At 35.5% G+C, this 16,682-nt stretch overlaps 4 protein-coding genes and 1 pseudogene across 5 annotated transcripts in view; 1 reads left to right on the top strand and 4 right to left on the bottom strand.

Moving 5' to 3' along the window:
• LOC104789005 lies at nucleotides 1,994–4,105 on the bottom strand (annotated as a pseudogene).
• LOC104786158 (apoptosis inhibitor 5-like protein API5) lies at nucleotides 3,868–8,730 on the bottom strand. 2 transcript variants are annotated; one of them, XM_010511497.1, is made up of 17 exons: nucleotides 8,621–8,730; nucleotides 8,383–8,486; nucleotides 8,072–8,233; nucleotides 7,801–7,900; nucleotides 7,640–7,705; nucleotides 7,356–7,447; nucleotides 6,909–6,983; nucleotides 6,662–6,811; nucleotides 6,057–6,122; nucleotides 5,897–5,962; nucleotides 5,497–5,607; nucleotides 5,264–5,353; nucleotides 5,082–5,188; nucleotides 4,786–4,900; nucleotides 4,633–4,698; nucleotides 4,416–4,522; nucleotides 3,868–4,329 (listed from the first exon to the last, which is right to left on the bottom strand). In XM_010511497.1, exons 2-17 carry the CDS (start codon nucleotides 8,470–8,472, stop codon nucleotides 4,122–4,124), a joined length of 1,671 nt encoding a protein of 556 aa, XP_010509799.1. In that variant the 5' UTR covers nucleotides 8,473–8,486; nucleotides 8,621–8,730; the 3' UTR covers nucleotides 3,868–4,121. The 2 variants fall into 2 exon arrangements, with proteins under 2 accessions (XP_010509799.1, XP_019101323.1); XM_019245778.1 differs by having other exon boundaries at nucleotides 8,383–8,483; nucleotides 8,621–8,724.
• On the bottom strand, nucleotides 8,886–10,547 carry LOC104786157 (ATP synthase mitochondrial F1 complex assembly factor 1-like). Its single transcript, XM_010511496.2, has 4 exons — nucleotides 10,126–10,547; nucleotides 9,954–10,033; nucleotides 9,814–9,872; nucleotides 8,886–9,308 (listed from the first exon to the last, which is right to left on the bottom strand). The coding sequence occupies exons 1-4, from the start codon at nucleotides 10,426–10,428 to the stop codon at nucleotides 9,004–9,006; spliced, it is 747 nt and encodes a 248-aa protein (XP_010509798.1). The 5' UTR covers nucleotides 10,429–10,547; the 3' UTR covers nucleotides 8,886–9,003.
• On the top strand, nucleotides 11,769–13,933 carry LOC104786156 (peroxidase 19). The gene is made up of 3 exons (XM_010511495.2): nucleotides 11,769–12,187; nucleotides 12,613–12,813; nucleotides 13,131–13,933. The coding sequence occupies exons 1-3, from the start codon at nucleotides 11,921–11,923 to the stop codon at nucleotides 13,707–13,709; spliced, it is 1,047 nt and encodes a 348-aa protein (XP_010509797.1). The 5' UTR covers nucleotides 11,769–11,920; the 3' UTR covers nucleotides 13,710–13,933.
• Nucleotides 14,026–16,682, bottom strand: part of LOC104786155 (protein trichome birefringence-like 37) — a 4,761-nt gene continuing 2,104 nt past the window's right edge. Inside the window, exons 2-5 of the mRNA XM_010511494.2 lie at nucleotides 16,485–16,656; nucleotides 14,866–15,047; nucleotides 14,574–14,732; nucleotides 14,026–14,491 (exon numbers count right to left, since the gene is read on the bottom strand). Coding sequence (XP_010509796.1) covers nucleotides 14,203–14,491; nucleotides 14,574–14,732; nucleotides 14,866–15,047; nucleotides 16,485–16,656 — 802 coding nt within the window. The 3' untranslated portion in view covers nucleotides 14,026–14,202. The remainder of the gene's footprint in view (nucleotides 14,492–14,573; nucleotides 14,733–14,865; nucleotides 15,048–16,484; nucleotides 16,657–16,682) is intronic.

Raw genomic sequence — 16,682 nt, 5'->3', positions numbered from 1 at the left:
ATTTTTTTGTTGCTTATATAATCGAGATCTACAAAACCATTTAATATTTTATACTTGAACCAATATGGGTACTTAATAATCATTATTTACGTATTAATTTAATAAGATTTTTTATTGTAATATAAAAATTAAATATCATTTGTTAAAAAAAAATGTACTTCAAAAATATTTGATGGCTCGTGGACTATTTTAGAATTCAAAAATCTACAATAGTACTTGACAAAAAAAAATCAAGAACAACGTGCAATCACATTTCTCCATGCACCAATAGCCACGATCACGTGAGTTTGAGTATTTTTTCATCACCAAATTTTATTAAAACAGGTTTTATTTGTTTTACATGTTTAATAAATGGTATCATATTTATTAGTCAAATTCTAACAATATTATACATTTTGACCTAGTGGATACAATTGCTAGATGAGATCCACCTATCAAAATCTTACAACAAATTAAGAAGCAAATGTCCTCTCTTTTTTTTAGTATTGCAACTTTTTTATAAATGTGGGATATATATATATATATATATATATATGTATATATAATATTTTTTTTTTGTCAACTATTGAGCCACAACAGGCCGGCCCATTAGCTTAATTCTTACATTCGTAGGGAACGGGACTCGATCCCTAGTGTGATGGTGCCTTGTGCATTAAGGACTTACATTTGGTCACTGTACTAAAGTCACTTCACTGTACATATAATATTTTACAGATCAAATCTTATATTCAGCCGAATATCCAGATTTAATAGTTATCTTAACAACAAATTTCCAGTTGATTCCAAAACATATATAGATCAAAAAGTTAATATCCAAATTGAATAGAGTAGTCAAGTAGAGTACATATACCACAAAACGTTTAAAACACCCAAAGAGCTTTGTCTTCATAATTACTTATCTCTTATGATCGATCCATTTTCTTTCTCATCACAATAATAACGACATCAAATTTGGTAGTTCCAACATTAGGTTAAATTTGGCTAGGCTGTTTCGAGGAAAGCAACATCCACCTTGCAGTTAGGGATTGACGAAGAGTTGTGCTTAGTTAAAAAAAAAAAAAAAAAAACATTAGGTTAAATTCAAAATTGTGGAACTTCTGACATTATTGATGGGTTTCTTTTTTGGTTAACTATGGGTTATTTTAATATATATGGATAAGTTTTACGTGGACATGAACAGTTGTTATACAGTTGTCCTCTGCTCTATTATATGTGTTGGGAAACACAATGTGACTTATTTATTCATCAAAACTTTGATATTCGGAGAAGAACAAAATTTGACCCTATCGGACCTAAATTTAAATACAAGTATTGTGTGCACTTCTTTCGAGTTGTAATATTATTATTGGACTGATGTTAGAATGCAAGTTGTTATATTATTACATTAGTAAAAAAGAAATAATATCATCAAGATACTAAGATACTGCTGCCGGATCACGTCAAAAATATAATAAAGATACTGCTGCCGGATCCAACTTACACACTAGAATATGATATTATCAGTGTTTGCAAGGGACGGTCAGTTTATTGGCCCAATATGTTTGAATCCACCGAGTGAAATTTGCCAAAACCACTTGCTCTCAAAACAACCAATATTATACATATGATAAGTTTCTTCTATATATTAACAATGATAACATTCGTGAAAGAAAATACACCGGGTAATTTAGTTAAGTTGTTTCCACAAAAACATACGAATGTTCGACACAATTTCAAAAAGTAATATAAAATTCTAAAATTGTGTCCCTAATTAATAAATAAAGAAAATATATTCATATGGGGAATCACACTTGAAGGAAACAAAGTTGTTTTCATAGGTTTTATTGGAGAAGAAGAATCAACAACAATGACTCCAAAGACAAGCTTCCACACATAGTCACATACAACACATAGAGCAAACAGAACAACTGAAACGTACGCAAGAACTACGAAATAATACACCAATGACAATATTCTTTGAAATGTTGCCGTATTACTCTCAGTCTCACTTAATGCCTTTAATGGTGTAAACTTAGTTCTTGTCTAGAAAATGAAAGCGGAGATAGATAAGGAGAAGAGATAAAAAGTACACAGCAAAGGCTAATACACACATCCAGAAGGGGTAAGTCGATCTCATATAGACCGGTAAGCCTATTATGAGGCCAATGATATCACTATAATAAGAGCTTCTACTGAGTAATTCCATGTCAACCCCCTTGTGTATATAATTGCCAATATGATTGAAATTCCCATGAGGTTATTCATTGTAATATCTTTGTAAATCTGTGGAAACCAACAAAAATGCCCTTAAACTTGGGAGTTATCTTAACGTGTTAACCAAGTTAACGAATTGTGAATATATAGTTAAACTAACCTCGGACAAAGTATTGGATGATATTTGTTTCTTGTCTTTGCCACGACAGAAGCGTGTGGATAGAGTGTTCTTTAAGTTTCTAGCCAAAGGGATAATCGCGAACACGATGTAGAAAGAAGGAATTCCAGGTGAGACAGATAAAAGGTTGTGCTTGAAAGAGTACAATTAGGATCCCTGCGATGACTTCAATGGTAGCTCTCAATGTTTCCATAGAGAGCAGTTTTGTGACAAGTGTTTGCTTCGTTCTTTCTAGCTTAAGAACTCCGACCTCCTCCTGCAACACATCGATCATGATCTCAAAACACATTGTCGTTTCAAAACTAGAGAAATATCCAAAATGACATTTCTCTTGAAACTTGAAATGATGTGTGATATATATATATATATATATATATATATATATATCACACATCATTTCAAGTTTCAAGAGAAATGTCATTTTGGATATTTCTCTAGTTTTGAAACGACAATGTGTTTTGAGATCATGATCGATGTGTTGCAGGAGGAGGTCGGAGTTCTTAAGCTAGAAAGAACGAAGCAAACACTTGTCACAAAACTGCTCTCTATGGAAACATTGAGAGCTACCATTGAAGTCATCGCAGGGATCCTAATTGTACTCTTTCAAGCACAACCTTTTATCTGTCTCACCTGGAATTCCTTCTTTCTACATCGTGTTCGCGATTATCCCTTTGGCTAGAAACTTAAAGAACACTCTATCCACACGCTTCTGTCGTGGCAAAGACAAGAAACAAATATCATCCAATACTTTGTCCGAGGTTAGTTNATATATATATATTAAACTTACAGTTTGATTCTCTTCTCATTTTGGTCCTCGGCACTATCGAAGTTAAATTTGTATTCTTTGAGAAATTTTGTGATCCCTTCCTCGAATTCATTCTCTTTCAATTGACCGTCCCTGTCTCCATCAAATTCCTCAAGAAAACCTTTGGCGAGCTCATTTAATTATGTCACACTTCATTCTCCCAAAGTTCCACAACTCTATGGTTAAGTCTTTTAGCTCAGATATTTGTATCTTCCCATCATTATTCGTATCAGCTAGTTTTCTCGAACAAACTACCGATATAAGCAGTGATTTACGATGTAAGAAAACTTAAATGAAGTGATTCTTGCTTCAAAAAAAATATATAGAGAATAAAATTCTTAAGACAACCTGTTCAAGCTCTCTTTACTTAATTAGTTCTCCACCTTCTATAAGGTTTTTTGGTGAAAACCTATGTAAGTGCTTATGAACTTCTGACATGAGCTCAAACCTCGTGTGATCTAAGCTCTTGTCTTGGTTCTAAATATTATATTTGTCACGTTCTAAATATTATATTTGGACAGGTTACCATTGGAGGAGTATTATATTTGTCATCATATAATATTTGTCATCATAAAGGATAACACGTTTAAATATTATATTTGTCATCTGCAATCACATTACCAACTCCAAAACGTGTTATCTGAGTAATCTCACTCTTATGTATGTATGTGAGGACTAAAAGATTATATAATTAACTAATTAAGGTCATCATTAAATGCTCGAATTTTGTCCTGACACAACGAAATTAAATAAAAAGAGATTCTAATTCAAATTTCTCCATCCATCGTGAACAGAGAAAAAACACACAAAGGGTCTACTCCTGATATGAGAAGTCTGAAAACTCTACCATGTACCGAAACCAAAACTTGTCCTGACAAAGACAAATACAAATAAACGAAAACAGAAACACAGTTATGGAGTCCTCTCATGGAAGCTTTTTTTTTATTACCAGTGACCTCTTCCTTGACCTCTTCCTCGACCACCTCCACGTCTTCCCCAATTTCGGTTTCCGCCTCTACCAGCACCATACGATGATATTCCCTCAAAGGCCTTGTTCACAAGCTGGCTCTGCATAGCACCACCTGAACCACGTCCCTTCTTTGCTGAAACATTGTTACCACTTCCATTGTTGCTATTAGCAGGCCGCTTTCCTCTGTATATTATTGCAAAGGTAAAACAAATTACAAACAGATATACAAGACAACAGAAAGTTGGGTCAGAGTAGACGTAGCAACAAACCCGATTGTTGTTTTTGTTGTTGTTGAGGCTAACGGCTTTGTTGCTTCTTTCCAAGAAAGGTTGAGATTAGTGTCTCCGATAAAAGGAGGCACCTTTGCATGCAATGGCTGTTTCACATCAAAAAATTTCCCCAAGTTTAAGTTATATCATAAAATTATATGCTTCCACCAAAACAAAAGAAAAAACAAGGGGAAAGACAGGATGTTGTGATGTTCACCTTTGTCATCGCCAATATGTTATTGCAGGTCCTAAGTCCAGTTGTAGTATTCTGCTTCTTTGTTTTCTGAAAAAAAAAATCACAAAGGTGCATTAGTCCTGAAAGCAAACAACACTGGTTAAAAAGAAGGAAGTTCCAGGTTAATGTACTTACAATGCTAGCCTTTTCTTCATCTGTCTTAGCAGCGGACATGGCTTTGTTGTGCTCAGTCATTCCCTGAGTCAATTTCTTCATTGTTGCCTTGGTCAGATCCTCAACAACGGTCAATCTGCACCAATGGTTGGCAAATCACAAAAACAAAAACTTTAGGATATCATTTAAAACTACCAGGAACTCTTTTACGTCTTCTTTCTTAGCCTAGATTACCAAAAAGATTTCTCTAAACAACGACGATATACTGAAGTTTCAACGTGCAAATTTTGGATGTCATATCAAAGAATAAATAATACCTCTCAGTGAAGTCTTTGTTCAACTCTGAGAAGTCCTCCCCCAATCTGTCTGACGGCTGGCCGGTCACAACCTTGTACCCGCACAAGCTGTTTGTAGCATTTGGAACCTATAGATGTTCAACATAATCAGATAAGTAAAACAAGGAAGAAAGAAAAAGAACGGGATAAATCACAATGGTTACCTTGTGGGCAAGGTGATGAAACGCATACAACAAACACTCCACGTATGTGAAGTTCATTTCCTCTCCAGTCTTTCTGGCAGGCATGTATATCTGTTAACAAAGAGTGTGACAATCTTCATAATATTGCATGTAAAGCATTTACATACAAAAGTGCACTTATACAATATGAGCAAGAATGACCACAAACTAATTCTCAAAAGGAATCATGACACACTGGCACTTAAAAGAGGTACCTTTAAAAGCTGAACGATGGAAGGAAGCAGCTGTCTTGCTTCCTGAGCAGTTGTGTATGGAGAGATATCAGCAAGAGCTTTGAGCAAATCAAGTTTCCTCTCTTCCGGGAGCTAGTTAAGAAAAAAGAACTTGGAGTTATTATGGTGGCAACGAAAGCTCCTTTTTTGGAGTGATACAGATATTGACATGGAAGAAGGCAAAAGAGAAACAAGCACAAATACCTACAAATATGGATTAACTAAAAACGTTACAAGAAACTAGCCTTCATACCATTAGTGCCGTAAACTATTCTTAATTATGCCTAAGAGAGTAGATAACAGATGCCCAAAAGAGCACACACGGATCATATGCTGATATAAACACAAGTATGAAATAAGAAAGCAAAGAAATCCACGATACCTTGTCAAAAACAGGCATGATATGTTGGTTCAAATAGCTAAGAAACCTGCTGCTGGGAGCATCTCTCTGTTCAGAGAGAACGAAGTTAGTAAGATAACCATTCAAGTTTATAGAATAGGACTCTATCCACCTACTAGCAGTACTTATTCCAAGTTCGTACCGCAAAAAAGGGAAGAGCCAGTTGCAGACATGATATCAACCTGTCAATATGGTCTGTGTCTGAAACCTGCGAAAACCAATATTTATAATCAGTAATAACACCATAGTGCAAGGGTATTCACATATAAATTTGGATGTCCAACTTATACTTCGAACTATTATACTCACCATATGGGATACTGGAAAAACTAATATAGAGTATTTTCATGGAAATCAGAGCAGACACAATCAAGTCTGTATAACTCACTACGGTCATACTATCATTTTAACAACTTTGTGTGTTCCTCGCATTCAAATCAGGACCAAAGATTATACTGAAGTTCAAGGGAAAATAACATCACTCAAGAGAAAGAATGCACTCTGCAGCCAGTGGTACATCTTTCTAAGTTTTTTGTCAACAGGATGGAGAATGTACAAAGGATGAATATATACTACTGCCACAGAACATGTCAAACCGAATAGTGATATGCAACTAAAAGAACATCGATACACAGCGGGATAAATAGTAGTATCATTTCAAACGATCAAGAAATGTAGGTTCATCTTCACGATGATGCAACACAACCAACTAACACCAGATTGAACGATGCAATACAACAAACTTACTTCAAATTGTGCATTTAAATCCGCCTGTCCTTCAATTATTTCCACAAGTTCTTGCATTCTTTCTTGAGGAGCTTTGCCACCAAATATACTCAAACTTGTCAGGAAATCCATAAACATTTTAAACTCTCCTCCAGTTACATCTTCTAGGCTCTGCGAAATCCAAATAAAGTCAAGAGTAAATGACAAAGAAGAAAAGGCAGATGGAAGAAACAAAAGGAACTGCATACACACAAGATAACGGTCTTACCTGTTTGATCAAATCTGTTATATGTCTTTCCATCTCCTCTTGAGGTTTTAAGAGTTCCCCTTTAAGAGGAAACACCTACATATAAATTAAGATAAAAAGATCTACAATGAATATAGGCTCTTATGGTATTACAAATCTCTCAAATGATTGTTATTTCTAATATAATAGATATCCATACCACTATCACATTTTCATATTACTTCATCTGTTATTGTTAAGGGAACTTCTTTCAAATCATAAACGATGTCAAGGAGGAGACATGACTAAACATGTACCTTGAAACTGAACCAAGATATGTCTACTTTACTGGTCTAAATCATGTCTATTTGACTGGTCTTAGCAGTACAAGTTGGTCGAAACAATGAGATATGAAGATCAAAAGATTAAGTCATGCAACGCTATTCTGGGAACCTTGCATATAGGAAAAAGCCATTGATAAATTCTTACCTTTTCTCTGATGAAACTCAAGACCTTTTCACGGATTTGATCATCAGTAGTTGGAGTAACCCCAGCATGCGTAAATAAGGCAGTCGAAGATGCTGAAACAAAAGAGACAAATAATTAGCAAAACACAAGAGAATTGCAGAGTCAATAGCGATATCATATTGAAAATCCAAGATAATTTAGCAAACTACAACCCATAGCAAGTAATTTATTTACTGATCATGATCAACTGAATAAATTTTTTTAAGCAGAATCAGTATTTTCATACAGAATAACAGTAACACTACCTTTTGGATCTTGTCGAATCAATGACATCAGAGCCTTATGCACAGAATCACGCTCCACAGGTTCCTCTTCAAAATCATAATACCTCCCAAGTCAGATGAGAAAAGAAAAAAAACGCAAATAGGTATATAGAAGGTGTAGTAACAGAAATCTCAAGAGTTACCAGTATTCAAAAGTTGCACAAGAACATCAACAATCTTAGATATAATCTCTGGTGTATCCTTACAGAACAGCGGGAGCCCGCGAATGGCTTGAACACGCACCTACACACACAAAAAAGAAACACACGTTTAACTCAAACCAAAGGATAGTTTCCACAAGATAACAAAACTAAAACAAATCGTGCATAGAAAAGTATTCATTCTCTGGGAAAGCCACAGAAGTACTAAGCATGTGTTGGTTCAGGATAAATCCCAAGGAGACAAGGTACATACCCCAAGATCTCCATCATCGATACAGTCCATATGAGCATCGAAAGCCTCAGTAGAGAGACTAGGGAAGAACTTGAAGTAGCGTGGAATTAGCTGCGAGGCAAGCTGCTTCGCCTTCATACTAGTCTTCGACATCTTGATAATCCCCTCATAATCCTCAACATTCTGTAAAAACGAGAAACGAAATCAATCTTCCAGACTAACCTAGAGAAGCCTAATTCGAATCAATCTTCCAGACTAACCTAATTTCATAATCCGGGGAATGCTCAATTTCAATTTAAATTCAAAACCCTAGTTGAAAAATTGAGACGAACCTGAGACTTGTCCTTGGAGGCATTGAGGCGCTCACTGAACTCATAGATCTTCTCGATTCGCTGAACTTCTTCCGACTGGTTCTCTGTCATTACGGAGGAAGCTGCTGAAAAGCGAGAAGAAAAAAACTGAAGCAGATGAGTATATATATAAACACATAGTTGAAAAAGCTATACAGATGTAACCACGTCTCTATAAACAGGGAAAAAGGCGGGAGAAAGATGAAGATGAAGAGCGTACATGGTGTGAGGGTTTTGGAAGAAGACTGTAGAAAGCTTTGAGATAGTTTCCGAGAGTTGTTGTTTCACGAGTCCGATGACCTTCTTCCCCTTTAGCTTGTAGAAGACGAGCGAGAGCTTAATTAATATGGGGCCTAATACTTAAAGCGGCGTCGTTTCAAATTTAATAAGACTTGAGAAACGCAACACGAATTTATTGATTCTTTCAAATTCACCCCCGATGTTTTATTTGTACATATAATCCACCTGAAGAAGAACATCATCACTTTTGCGTAAAGGAATCCTTTACTGATATTATTACCTTACAAAAGCAATTCTAATATAAGGAGTGTCTCAAGAACTAAAAAATCAAAGAAGTTTTTTGTTCTTCCTGATTTTGCAAAATCACAGAACAGGCATATCAAGAGCTTGTAGCACATCTTTGAACTCAAAGTCATGAGTATGCTTATTGAAACGTTCGAGAAGCTTGTAACGAGAGTCGTTCAAGTAAAAAGACTGAGCTGTCTCCATGATCCATTTCGCCTCTTCGTCAGTGAGTTTGCTTGTGAAGACAACATCTCCTCGGATAAACACCAAGTCCTTTGTCTCTGAGAGCTCGGTGTAGAAGGTGGTAGTCAGGTAAGGAGCCGCTTGAGTTCCTCTTGCTTTGTAGTCTTCGAGACCAGTGAAAATCATGTGAGGTGCTTGAACTGCCACAATAAAACTGACCATTTATATATAAGATCATAAACCAAAGAGCTCTTCGTTTTCCTACGAAATTAACCCACTCACATAATGGTACGTCTAGCAAAATTCAGCCTCCACATACCAGGAGTAAAAAACTGTTCTTGAGATCAGTAGGTTACTAACTTTTGTTAATCTCACTACTTCAAGCGAACTCCCTGATAAAAGCTACCACAAACCTTGAGCTAACAATGTCATGTAACCAATTCATATAAACTTCTCACTATGATATGGAAAAGAGGACTAAATGGTTACATCTAGCAAGATTCAGCCTCACAAACCGAAACAATAAACAGTTCTTGAGATCAATGGTTTGCTAACTTCTTAATGCTAATCTCACTAACTTAAGTGAACTCCCTGATAAAAGATATCACAAACCTTGGAGCAAACAATGCTATGTAACCACTTTTTCAAATAAATTTGTCACCAAGGAATGAAAGATATATTAGAATGGAGGATTAGAGTTTGAACCTTGAGCAAACATAGTAATGTAACCATTGCCTCTCCACACTGGAATGACAAAGTATCGGCTGCAATTGTAACATCAATTAGAAGAAGATCAAAATCAAGATTTATGTTAACAAGAACAAGGCTAATCATATAGTTATTACCACTCGGATGCTCGTTGTTCCAACAATCGATAAAGCTGAGCTTTCATCGTTATCCCAATATGACCTCGTCCCAAGTGATACTGACAAAAATAAAAAATCAAGTAAGATTCAACGAAATGCAATTGAAAGACACAAAAGGAGTTTGAGAAAGGAGAGGTTTTTATAATAATACATCGTCCCAAATGGAAGTGAGTTCTTCGGGAGATTTAGTCTTGGCTCTCGCCAAATCCATGATTGAATCCAAAGGTTTCGGCTGCAAAGGAGTAAACCCAGATGCGAATTGCGAATTTCTGACTGAACCAAGCGAAGCCCATTTTATGTGATTTCCAGGTAAAGCTTCTGAGAGCTTACTCCCCGCATCTCGTTGCCATGAAGAAGATCGCGAAGTGAAAATTTGTCTATACGAAGAAGATGAAGAGAGCTTAGTATCTTTAGCCAGACTCGAAATAGAACCAAGGATTCTTCTCAATTTCATGCTGTAGAAATGATGAAGATGAATTTCTCAGAGGAATATTGTCGAACACGTTGTATGCAAATAGATCTAATCCACAAAACTTTACAGCAAGTCCATTGTTTGGAATCTCAATTACATTGTTTTAGAACCCTAACGGGAAACGTCGTCGGTTCGTAATTCCGTGGGTTAACTTCGGTTCGACCGGCAGAACCGGTTCCAGTAGTTTCGCTTTTTCTGAACCGGAAATAATGAACCGGTTTAAGTAGTCCAAAACAAAATCAATGGACCCTTCAACTTTGATAAACACCAAGTCAGGTGCGTACTAACATAATGACTTGTCAGATGATATTACATAGCAATTTGATGCAGTAGTGTCAGTATAATCTTATGTAGTAAAATATAATAAGTACGATGTTGCACGATTTTAAAAAATATCTAGTAGCTAGCTTCAATAACAAAAACAAAAAAATGATCCAATCACAATGTTGTTTAGTCAAAGCAAAGCAAGAATCTTTGCCACAATGTTTTTTGCTTTCGTTCGCCCGTGAGTGATTGGAATCTTCTCTCTTAACATGGTCATGTCTGTATATCAATCTCTACTCTCACATTAATAGTTTTTTAAGTATGGATATATATATATGTCTGTCTGATTATCATACAAACGTTTTTAATTTAGTTTTGTTTAAGCACTAGTTGATATTGACAAGAAACACCTAAACCTCAAAACGAAAATTAAATAAAATTAACAAAAATGGATTGAATCCCCAAATTATCTTTGCATTGATCGAGCGATCATCTTCTTCTTCTTTTTTTTTTTCTTCTTTTTTTGTTAAATCAACGATCATCTTGAATGCAAACATGCATCGATACAAACACTAAATTTTGATAGTGAGTTGAGTTAACTTCTCTTATCCTTACCATATACAGGTATTATAGTACAACACATAAAACAATACAAAAACGATCTAATTAATTAAGAGATGTTAGTTAGATCAGAGGTAATCACAGGATCAATAACACCTAATATTAATATTTAATACTATTTATATACTGATATTTATTCCATCTCATTTAACAAATTACAGGATCGCATTACATATATTAATCCTTTTTCAAAAACAAAAACAATTGTGTAACATTCAGTGGAACACATTATCACGCATTCAACTCAAAAGATCGAGAAGGTTATTTTCTTTTTGTCGGCAAATATCTATAAAGTTAATATAAGCCATGATTGTTTCCACATTTTTGAGTGAATTACACAGAAAAAAAAATGAGATCTTATTAACCCATATGTTTTATAAATTTCCCAACGCACTAAGGTGAGTGTCACTCTTTTCTTATCTCACAAAATATTTCTGTATAAAAAAAAAAAAAAAAATCAACTTGTTTGTCACTTATACGAGATTTGACATAGGTTGTTTCTGTTGTCACTATGCAAACAGTACAAAAAACTGTAAACTATTTATTATAGTTTGTCCAGACTCTCACAGCAGTATCTCACAACCCCACCATGCATGTCCTATCTCTTTTTTTATCCGCAATATTCTTTTTTCTCTTCCTCACATCAACCATTTCAATTTCCCCGGGGAAACCCACAATCTCTCAGCCTCCGGCACTACGACGCCTCCACCACAGAGACCTCTCCGTAGATTACTACTCCAAGAAATGTCCTCAGCTCGAAAATCTCGTCGGTTCCATCACTTCTCAGCGGTTCAAAGAAGTTCCCATCTCAGCTCCAGCCACCATTCGCCTCTTCTTCCACGACTGCTTCGTTGAGGTCAATTTTTGTTACCAAAAACTGAAATCTTGCATACTTTTTCTTTAGGCACGATCGATAGCTTGCATTTTTAGCATTACTAATTAACTAGCACGGTCAAAATTTAAATGCATCATCTCATTGTACCGCAGTAGTAATTGGGAAGTCAAAAACATCAATACGGAACATAATCCCGACAAATGTTTCACGGGTTTGGTTTCTAAGGTAGCGCATTTTAGCAAACAATAGTCAAGATTCGGCGTATTTTTGCAACAAACTCAAAAGTGCTATACTACATGTGCTGTAACTGCTGATTGTTTAACAAATAACAATACACTTCTCATGCATGCCAACTATAATTACTGGCAAAAAAAAAAATTTAGTAATTGAATATATGGACTAATGATGACTGATGATCAACGTAAATTGAAATGGAATTTTTGAAGGGATGTGATGGGTCGATATTGATAGAAACAAAGAAAGGAAGCAAGAAATTAGCAGAAAGAGACGCTTATGAGAATAAGGAATTGAGAGAAGAAGGATTTGAGAGTATCAACAAGGCAAAGGCATTAGTTGAGTCTCATTGCCCTTCTCTCGTCTCTTGTTCTGATATCCTCGCCATCGCCGCTCGAGATTTCATCCACCTGGTATAAAGTCCAACTTTAATTACTCCTACTACAATTATATTTTTGAGTGTTCATAAACTTTTGCACTAAAGAGATTTTTATAGTCCTAGAAGAATCAGTTCAAATGTATCTCAAATTTCAACCAAACCGGAAGGCTATAATTACAATGATGTATTTCGTGTCCACTGTCCAAATCGGTTTAGACTAAATTATCAACAACCGAGTTTTAAAACATAATTAAGTGGAATAAACCAAAGCGTATTGTGTCCACTCCGATCCGATGGTTAATGTATATCGGACGTGTCATTTGACTAATGTTTTGTGTTGGTTCCAAATAGGCAGGTGGACCTTACTATCAAGTGAAAAAAGGAAGATGGGACGGCAAAAGATCAACGGCCACGAACGTCCCTCCAAACATACCTCGATCAAACTCAACCGTTGACCAACTCATCAAGCTCTTCGCGTCCAAAGGACTAACCGTAGAGGAACTTGTCGTTCTTTCCGGGTCTCACACCATCGGCTTTGCCCATTGTAAAAATTTCGTTGGTCGTCTCTACAACTTCAAAGGCACAAAAGGACCAGACCCCACGCTAGACCCGAGGTTACTCAAGGAGCTCCGTATGTCGTGCCCTTTTTATGGAGGAAGCTCCGGCGTCGTCCTCCCGCTCGACGCTACAACTCCGTTTGTGTTTGACAATGGATATTTCACAGGACTAGGAAGTAAGATGGCGCTTCTCGAGTCGGATCAAGCCATTTTCCTTGACCCGAGGACGAAGCCCATTGCACTTGAGATGGCTAAAGATAAGCAGAGGTTTCTCAAGGCGTTTGGAGAAGCTATGGATAAAATGGGTTCCATTGGTGTGAAGAGAGGGAAGAAACATGGGGAAATACGAACAGATTGTCGAGTCTTTTTATAGATTTTATATTTAAATTTATTGTTTTGTGTGAGGGTTTTTGTCTTGATCTTGATGTGTTTTGTCCTGTGTATTTTCTTGATTGTTTTGTTCATAGAATAAGGGTTTTCTTCTAGAAAGCATCGCTGAACATATTGAGAGATGCCTTATTTAAAAAAAAAAATGATTTAGGCTCTTACTGCATATATATGTTATTGGTGGTAATATTACATGAGAAGGTTCTCAATCCTTTTCAATAGAATCAACAAATAAACAAGCAATGATATAAATGTGTTACTCTTATATCAGATTTTTTGTTGCAAATTTTGCAATCACAATAAGAAGACGATTAGATTATAATTTCAAAACCCCTCAAAAACACTTTACAACTTTATCGTCATATATCCTGTTTGTAATTTTCACATCTCTCAGTAAAATGTCAGTCGTTTCTTTTTTTATTTCTTCTGGACTTCCAAGAATGTAATATACATTGCAAGTGTGTATCAAGTCAAGTTCTTCACATCGAAAGAGCCGCATAGAGAAGCTGGTTCCAAGTATCCGGTAAGCCAGGAAGGCACCAATGACTGCAGTCAGTTCCTCCATCGCCTCCATATGTAGATGGATGAGCATCTTTTCTCAATTGAGACAGAGTTGTAATGTCGAGTAAGTAAACGGGCGTTCTCATCGAGCTCAACACTCGAGACACAATGCTTGCTGCTGGAAGTGAACCACCTGGGTATGTTGATCCGGTCAGCGGTTGCATCTGCCCGTTGCAAGTCTTCCTTGGCTCGTTCCATTCCCTTCCCCTATTAATCACTCAAAAAAAATATTATACGTAAAAAACCGAGTTTTCAACCTCATATATGTATGTTCGTGTGGTGGACTTACATGTAGTGAGTGGGAGAAATGCCTTGAAAGAAAACTCGGGTTTGTGAAATATCAACATTTTGATCAACCCATTGACCCCAAGTTGTGAGTCCTTTGTTGAAAGCATCAAGACGGTCCATGTCTCTCGTCAATGAAGACCCATCTCTTATAAAATCCCATCTGTAAAAACAAAACCAATAGAAGAATAAAAGAATAGTTTGATTAACTAAGTACGTATGATCTTAATCCCAAATTAAACTTTGTATAGATATATGGTGATAGCTATACATAAGTGTAAGAATATGGTACGAACCCCTGGGACTGTACTCCTTTGTGAGTCCACCAGTGCCAAGAATTGAAGACGAGGAGGTCCATGTTTTTCCAAGCATCAGCACCATCTTCGATGGCTCCAAGGTTAAGCACACGCCCTACACTTTCTTTGGAGATGTCCACTAGGTATGGTGTTCGGTATAGGTATAATGTGAAGTCATATTCCTGTTTTTTAGTACCAAATAAAAAGAATTGAGAAATTTTTATATAATCTTAATTATATAGGAAAAAATTGTCTCAAAATTATATAGCTAGTTTGTTTTCACATCTTTTCCTGGTTCATATTATTCTATTAAAGTACTAATAATAAATAAATTATTAATCTAGACTATGCAAATATAGTGATTTAATTATCTCAGAAGACCCGAATAACAGAGGTAACTTCTTTTAAGAAAGTTACAAAATAATGGGTCGAGCCGGGTTTTCAAGATAACATGTTCTGTAGTGTAGAGTGTACTTTAGACGATGCCAAAGAATACACAAAACAAGTTGGCATTGTTTATTGGTTATCATGAGCTGTCAGGTCTCCTACTTCCTTTTCCTGCTATGTTCTCTTCTTTTTGTTTCTTTCCTATGTATCTATTGTTATATATTGATTTATGATCATTCATTTATTTATTAAGGAAGAAACAAACAATGAGAAAAAAATAAATAATAAACAAATAAATAAAAAAATAAACAAGGAGAAGAGAGAAATTGCCAAAAACCCAAGTCAAAGTTTGAAACAAAGGCAAAAATGATGTACGGTGGAGGAAAAAACATATATTGGAGGTCAAATCTTTTCCATATCGGCTGATATTGACACTTTGGTTTCATGGGTTGATATACTTTGTTTTTTCTTTATGGTTAATATTCTATTATCTTGAAATTGCAGATTTTTTTTCTTTCTCAAAGTAACTTTTTCTAAAGAATTGATTGATAAATAAGCACTTTAACAAAAAAAAAAGAAAGATGATTGATAACAAGCTGAGCAGTTTTAGTAGGAAAAAGAGAGTTGTCAAATTAGCAATGTATATAAAAAGTTTGCAAAAATAGTAAGGTTTGATATTATTTGTCTGCACCTATTTACCATTTGAAATTAATTAGAACTGCTTGATACTATAATAATATCAGTGTATAGTGCTTCTAATAATAGGTTGATAAAGAAAACATAAATTTTTGAAGAACTTCAAAATATATATTTTTATAAATATTGAATATTCAAATCACTTTTTTTTGAAAATTTTCATTCTTTTTATATGTTGTAAAAAAAAACTTTATATATCTCTCTTTGAATAAGATAAAAATAATTGTTTGTTTCTGAAGATAAAGAGTGATGTATCAATTCTTTTTACACTTAAAAAAAAGAGGCTATGATCAGGCAGACAAAATCATAATACCTTGGATGTGAAGCATTTTCACAAAACAACTTTACATTGAAAATCAAAAGCAAAATTCGACAAGGCGTCCTTTTAGAATAGCCCGTGACCAACTCGATTCAACAAAATGACAAGTCGTCCTCGTGATGGTGAATTATTAGATTTTGTTGTTATCTAAAGACGCATGTTAAATTATAATAAGGGAAAAAAAATGAAAGAGGAGGGAGAAGAGAGAGACACAGACCTGGAAAGTGAGAGACGAGAGTGGGGTACGCTTGAGAAAAGTGGTCTTCGTGTCTGGAACCGACGAATATATCATACATGCTAATGATTCCCACATGTTTAGACTCAGTGAGTCACCCACGAACATCACTCGCTTCCCTCTCCATCTCCTTAGAAACGCTGCCCCATCAAACCTTCATTTTATACATTTTACATACAT

Source organism: Camelina sativa, chromosome 5 (assembly GCF_000633955.1).
Source record: "Camelina sativa cultivar DH55 chromosome 5, Cs, whole genome shotgun sequence".
NCBI lineage: Eukaryota > Viridiplantae > Streptophyta > Magnoliopsida > Brassicales > Brassicaceae > Camelina > Camelina sativa.
Note: the sequence above shows the minus strand (reverse complement) of the source record. Positions and strands in the feature narration are given on the sequence as shown.

Coding starts and splice junctions, on each gene's coding strand:
- LOC104786158 (XM_010511497.1), bottom strand. CDS start 8,472: ATGACAGAGAACCAGTCGGAAGAAGTTCAGCGAATCGAGAAGATCTAT. Junction 5,354..5,496: donor CCATCGTTCAGCTTTTAAAG/GTACCTCTTTTA, acceptor CTTTGTTAACAG/ATATACATGCCTGCCAGAAA. Junction 4,699..4,785: donor ATGAAGAAAAGGCTAGCATT/GTAAGTACATTA, acceptor TTTTTTTTTCAG/AAAACAAAGAAGCAGAATAC.
- LOC104786157 (XM_010511496.2), bottom strand. CDS start 10,428: ATGAAATTGAGAAGAATCCTTGGTTCTATTTCGAGTCTGGCTAAAGAT. Junction 9,873..9,953: donor GAACAACGAGCATCCGAGTG/GTAATAACTATA, acceptor TTACAATTGCAG/CCGATACTTTGTCATTCCAG. Junction 9,309..9,813: donor CATTACTATGTTTGCTCAAG/GTTCAAACTCTA, acceptor TTATTGTGGCAG/TTCAAGCACCTCACATGATT.
- LOC104786156 (XM_010511495.2), top strand. CDS start 11,921: ATGCATGTCCTATCTCTTTTTTTATCCGCAATATTCTTTTTTCTCTTC. Junction 12,188..12,612: donor TCCACGACTGCTTCGTTGAG/GTCAATTTTTGT, acceptor GAATTTTTGAAG/GGATGTGATGGGTCGATATT. Junction 12,814..13,130: donor CTCGAGATTTCATCCACCTG/GTATAAAGTCCA, acceptor GGTTCCAAATAG/GCAGGTGGACCTTACTATCA.